Here is a 6,586-nt window from a genome sequence, read left to right on the forward strand (position 1 = left end):
CAAAAAGCCTCCAGGGAGCAGTCTGTGAGAGCAGACTTGACTCTTGACTGCTCCAAGTTTCAACATGGAAACAGATGATGTTACCTGTCGCATCTAGTTTGGGAACACCAGAAGCACAGCAGGGACTTGGATTCCGTCTGTAGCAAGGAGTCTAACTATGGGAGGATGACAAAACTCTCAAAATCAAGAAAGCAGAGACAGAGCGTACAAAGCTCTGCTTTGCTCTCCCCACTTTGTGAAGTGATATTTTGTCTTGGCGTTTCACTACTTCAACACGCACAGCTACAGTCCCATATAAAGAATACACCCCTCCACCCTCAAAGCTTTACATCATAACACCACTAGCTCCACATAGTGGAAAGGAAACATTCACAGAAGTTTCCTCGATTATCCTGGCACATTAAAGGTTTAAGAGACTCTGCAGAACCTTGGGAGGCAACACAGCCCAGGCAGAGCAGAAGTTGCATGCTCTCTTCCCCCCAGTTTCCCTCTCTCTACCTGGTAGCACACAGAGCTCCTGCTAACCCTCCTAGAAAGAGAGGCTGTTTTGGATAACTGGCCATCTACTCCCAGTAATTCTTTCCAAGGCAAATCTTTTGAGTACTGGAAAGGTGTTCTTGCCCTAAAAATGAAATCTAGTGGTTAGCCTATCAACTACCAAGTCTTTTAAATCAAACATCACAACACACATATAAATCTGATTGAAGTTTTCCTATTAAATAGTGTTTATCACCTAAAACTTAATGGCTTTATACCAATTCATGTTTTGTTTCCATTAAGAATTTTTGCCCCGATCTTAAAAATAAAATCCAACTTAAACAATTATAAAAAAGTGCAGATCTCATTTACATTATGCATACCAAAGAAGCTAGAGATTTGCACTTCACATTCTGCTTTGTGCCAATTTTAAAAACTTAGATAAATTCAATTCATGACAATTTTGCTTGTTCATTTTGCTCTTAGCTAACTCTTCTGTTGGTATGCAGGAAAGTTTGCATTGGTGCCTTTTGAAAGCCTGAAAGTTTCTGTTCAAATCTATTGTTGTGTGCATGTTTCCCCGGGCCAAGCTGTGGTTTATTTTAGGACAAACTAGATTGGCTTTATAACAGGTACTCATGTGAAACTCCAGAACATGTAGGTCACAGGACAAATCTAAAACACTCAGCAAGACTAGGTTACTTTAACACTCTTCTCCACCCCGCAAAATTCTGTTTTCACATTACATTCCTTTCAGCATGTAAGTCTCAACCACTGACCCATGCTTTTTACACTTCTCCGGGGCTTCAGTGTTTTTGCATAGTCAACGCTTCAAGTAGATCTTCATTAAGGAGCACTGATAAACTGCAGTCCTTTGCCACCACAAGATTATAACCTCCTTCAAAATATCCCAGTATTTTCTCCACTGTAATTCCAGGGGCTTCTCCCATTTCTGCCCTGGCCTGCCAAAGATGGGGCAAATCTACAGAGACAGCAGCAAGCAGTTTTGACTATAACAGCTCTTTCACAGACTGTGAAAGAATTCATTCCCTAAGCTATATAACACAGAAGTCATTCCGGTCCATTGTATGAAGGACAGGGTAGCTAGCCTGGGCTGAAACGCCAGCTTGGGACTGTGTAGCTTCCCTAACGTGCTATCCTGAGACAAGTTACAGTGTCATTAGAGTACCACAGCCTCCTGAGGCACTTCGATTCCCCTTTTCATTTCCTAGTTTGGGACTTGCTTGATCTCTCCTAACAGCACCATCCCTTAGCCTTTTCATGTCCTGCACATGGAGGAACTTCCCCAGGGCTGCAAGAGCATATTTTATTGGGGTGCGCTCCTGCTCTTGCCCTGCTCCAGAACAAAGGCATGCTGTCCCACACAACAAAGATGATGGTCAAGGAGACATGAGCAGGGGTCTGGCTTGGTGCGGTATTCATTCAAAATTCTTTAGAATCCTGAAGTCATAGACTGGGTTATTTAACAAAAGTCTTTTTCCAGCTCAGTTGTTTGTTCCTATTTGTTGTATTTGGCTGTGTAAGGCGGACTATTGAACAAGTTCATTCAAAGCATAGAGCATTGTCCTCCAATATTAACAGCAAAATATACAAATGGGTTAGATAAGAGATCAACTCTGTAACATTATTCTGAATCCTGGCAGAGACATTTGTGAGCATAACACCCAGAAGTTCAACATTTGGTTTGGCTACACAGCTGGCCTCAGGCCTATGTTTTTAGGATATAATTACTGTTGAGCAGCCAATATCCCTCATTAACACCTCCCTTCACTTTCTTCCAAGTATCTCTTTTAAATGGGGGACTCTTCCATCTCTCTTCAGTAAGAAGGGGTTCAAAAGTCAGAACGACTAAAATTGTATCAGAAATGGAGAGTGCATGCCAGTATTCCTTGCTTGGTGCTTACTGCCAGTCAAGAATTTCAGCAAGGAACTAAGTTTTTCAGCAAGCCTAGTGGGAAGTATCAGGAGCTTGATTGAGCAGATTGCTGTAACCACAGCCTAGCTACATTAGTACAGCTTATTTATGTACAGATATGACAGCTCTGGAACTTTCTTTTTCTGTTATTGCTGAAGTTTTTGTTTGGTTTGTTCTTTTTTCTCTCCTATAAATTCACCAGTCACTAGTGATAACATCCTAGTTCTGTCACAGCGCTTCTGTGCTGGAAGGAGTGGATGGACAAGTCAGAGCTACAAAGAACACAAAAACCTAGATGCTGATTCAGCTAGCAGACTTGAGCTCCATTTCTGTTTGCTCCAGTGAGGTTTAAGAATATAAGTGGCATTTTAGAAGTGTCTATATATTTAGTCAATATCCAAGGAGGTATCATGGACAGGACTGAGTAGTTTTAAGAGTGTTTTATGAACTTGGACATAGACTGGCCTGCCTGAATTACCCTTGATACAGGAAAAGGAAAACTTAGCAATAACACTACTTCAGAGTTTCATTTAGGGAACAGATGCATTGACACCTCTGATATTGATTGTTAACAGAGAAGAAAACCAGGAGTTTCCCATTGCAGCACAGCAGTGTGAGTCAAGTCAGATGTGATGGCTTGTGAAAACATCACTAGGGATAAAAGGGAAAGTCTAATATTAATTCTGAAATAGGCTGGTTCCTAGAAAAAAATATTAGTGCTGGCATCAATGCTGTTTGGGAAGAGAAGTGACTTCATAAGCTTTCTTAACAGTAGAAGCATTGATAGGACCAATCTCATGCTTTAAGAAGGAAATTGGTTACCACAAGCTTTAAAGAACTCTCAAACTGCAGTTTTATTATATCAGTTTCTGGCTATACTGCCCTTTTTCCACTGTATTTTTCTTGCCTTTCAAGAATGGCAAAGGCAGATGCAAGAAAATAGATTCCTAATCCTTTGAAGAAAAAAAAAAAAATCTTTGCCCAGTGATAGAGGTTTTCAACAGTCCGTACCAGTAACCATACTTAATGTCAGCTTTGGAAATTCATCGATGTGTGTTGTATTAGTGCAACGTCCCTTAACTTTGAAGGTAATAAGCTCCATTTGCTAACCTTACCTCTGCTCAGGTCTTAAGGTTATAGTCTTCCTAAAGATTTTGCTACAGGCAGGACTAGATGTTCCTTCTGCACTCCTGTCCCCCAAGATTTCCAGCCAAACTCCTCAGAGACACTACTGTCAGGAGTCAAGATAAAGACATAGAAACAAATGCTCACATACCAAGTTAGTCTGTGCAACAATTCTTCCCCCCCAAAAAAAACCAGCAGCTCAGAGCTGGGCATTGGCTGGAAGAAACACAAATGGCAGAACATGCCACTTACAATTCAGGGTGTACACACATAACCAGCTGCTGCCACCTTTCTCCTCCAACAATAATTTTGGAGAAGGATCCCAGGAAACAGTTCTGTTGGCTGCCTGGACACTACAGCACACTGACATCATGTAATTGAATTGCAATTCTTTATTGGGCAGATAGACACATTTGGAAGGGTGTGGTTGGACACAGGATACATAGACAAGACCAGCACCCTGTCAGCAAGAGGCAAGACAGGAGATGCTGCTTTTAACACAAGGTTTGCTCCCTAGAGCTGCTACCACACACCTGTGACTTCTTAACATCAGGTAGCTCTGAGGTGCTTGAGAAGGGGTCAATACACAATGGTTCAAAGGTGCCATTGCTAGGTCTGAATAAAGCCAAGCCTACTGTGGCAGGAACATGAGGATGGCAGCTTCGGCTGCTTAAGCCACAGTCTAGTAAAGTCCTATGATCATCATCCAGCAGCTGGTCATCTTTGTAGAGCCGCTGCTCCTCCAGTGGCCTTTTCAGTATTCCCTCTACCACCTTTTTCAACTCATGCACAGTTGTTGTCTCTTTGGCCTCAGTGAAGATTGTAGTCCTGTGATGGTGAACCATCAGGTAGACATCTATCATTACACTGGGAAACAGATTTCCGCCCTCTTAGTGAGAAACCTGTATTTTTCAGAATAACTGAAGTCAAGACAGAACCGTCATTAGAGAAATGGATCCAATGAGGACAAGGACAGGAAAAACAAAAAAGCTACAGGGACCTTAGCTGCTCTGCTAGACAGACCAAGACCCTCATGCTCTACACAAGCAGAGCTATTAAGTACTTAACAACTCTTGTGTTCCTAGCTAAACATCATCTAGCAGAGAGCTTTTAACGCTGTTAATGAGCATTTGTATTACTTTAGCTTCTTGCCTGAAAGGGTTTCATCCTCAGTTTGCTTTGAGCCACATGCATCTACCCGAGATCCCAGGAAGAGCCAAGCATGCAGACTTGACTGCACTCAGCTCAGGACAATGTAGCACACAAAATGGTTGTGTTTTTTTGGTTTCTAGTCAGGCAAGAGACAAGGATTTCCCTGGCTCCTTCACGTGTTCAGTAAAGACAGGAAAGCTGATAAATACAGTAGCATTGAGAGTTGTCAAACTAATGGACAGTGTTGAGATATTTTAGCCTTCTACTGCAGTTCCAGGAAGTTAGTCATCAAAATAGCTCATTGCTTAGCACCAATGCTGATGGCAGAGTCTTAGCTTAGGAGTAACTCTTCTCCCTCACAGTTTGGTTAAGGTGGAAGAAACTCACATAGGAGCAGAGCAGGAGGGGAAATCAGGGCTGGTAGCATTAGCTTAAAAGGGAGCTCTTCAAAGCCCAGCCATTTTAGGAGTACTTTATGGCAGTGCCAGCATAGTTGCTTGTCACATGCAGAGCAAGTCACACCCAAGAGGCTAAAGGCTCGCTTCAGCTGTGAAATGCTCAAGAGAGTGAAGGGCATCTTCCAGAGCCTCCATTACGAGTTCCCACAGAGAAGTTCAGGGCCAGCACGGGGATGGCTCCATCTGTACCCACAGACACCAAACCCTACTCCCAGCCCCTAGAAGAATAGCTGCACTTCAGGGGTTTGGGCTGCTCTTGTCTTCAGGATGAGAGGGGTAAGGTCCAGAGGTTCATGGGCAGTTACTGCTCCCCCACCCCCCATTTGGAACCCCCTCAAGCAGTGGAGCAAGACACTCCTCTGGACAAAGGCAAGCAGTGGCAGTAGTCACCTACCTGCAGGCCTGCACTGCTGAAGGCAAAACTCTCTCTCACTAGGTCAGAGAGAAAGAAAAAAAAGTATTTAACCTTGATTTTCTCTGCCATCTGCACTTTGATATCACTGGCACATGCAAGCTTTCCATGACAAACTTAGGCTAGAGTTGATCCCTTGTATGGTCATTCAAGCTAGATTACACCAGAGATAGTAACAGATGCATTAACTCTGTTCTTCCAGCATTTTTTTTCCTGTCCAACAGAAAGACAGACACTCCTATTTCAGCCTGGCAGAGCCCCATTTATCCATCCCTGAGCAGTGACCCAGGTACCCTGCCATCTAAGTATGGCCCTTAACTGTCTCTTCATGTCATGCCAGCTCAGACATGCATGTGTGCCTGTTCCAGCTGAGGTTCCCTGTGCTTTGCAGTGTGTTCTCCAGGAGATGGGAAGAAAGGAGCAGAGAGATGTCACAAGTGCAGCATAGCCAACAAAACAAAAGGGAGCTGCTCTGGACTCAGACACAGGGTTTATGAAAGGGCTAATTCCTGCTGAAGGCAAGTGGGACCTTGGGATCTAAATAAGTTTGTGGATTGAGACCAAAACTACCCACTCCATAATCCTAGTACTGAAGGAAGGAAAAAGCAACGTTTACCTCTCTTCAGGGTAGTAGAGGTGTTACACTGCCTTTGTGTTATGTCATTTTGCTGAACAGTTTAAAGAAAAAAGTCAGGCCTTCTCCATGAGCAGCAGCTAGAGAACTCAATTTTTCCTTCAAAGGGAGACTGTTCAGAGACACAGCCAAGCTGGACAATGGGGAAACATGCACATAGGCTAAACAACTTGAAGTAGTTCAAGTTTAAATAAACCCCCCCCCCCCAAGACCCAACTGTCATCTACCCCAGACTGGTAAAGGTGAGAACTGATGGGGAAAAAGGGAGAGTTAATAGAGAAATATCTTTTTAAAGCTTACATTAGGAAGAGGATTTAGGCAGGGTGCATTTGCATAACCTAAAAGCATCAGGAATTCAATCTTGAATCCTTCCTGCAGAGGCAAGACAGTAC

At 43.2% G+C, this 6,586-nt stretch overlaps 1 protein-coding gene across 1 annotated transcript; it reads right to left on the minus strand.

Annotated features, from left to right (window-relative positions):
- Nucleotides 1-4,032: 4,032 nt before the first annotated feature.
- On the minus strand, nucleotides 4,033-4,401 carry ELOB (elongin B). The gene has a single exon (XM_052798459.1). It carries the CDS (start codon nucleotides 4,399-4,401, stop codon nucleotides 4,033-4,035), a length of 369 nt encoding a protein of 122 aa, XP_052654419.1.
- Between the last annotated feature and the right edge of the window lie 2,185 nt (nucleotides 4,402-6,586).

The sequence above is a fragment of the Harpia harpyja genome, chromosome 10 (genome assembly GCF_026419915.1).
Source record: "Harpia harpyja isolate bHarHar1 chromosome 10, bHarHar1 primary haplotype, whole genome shotgun sequence".
In the NCBI taxonomy this organism is placed as follows: domain Eukaryota; kingdom Metazoa; phylum Chordata; class Aves; order Accipitriformes; family Accipitridae; genus Harpia; species Harpia harpyja.

Coding starts and splice junctions, on each gene's coding strand:
- ELOB (XM_052798459.1), bottom strand. CDS start 4,401: ATGATAGATGTCTACCTGATGGTTCACCATCACAGGACTACAATCTTC.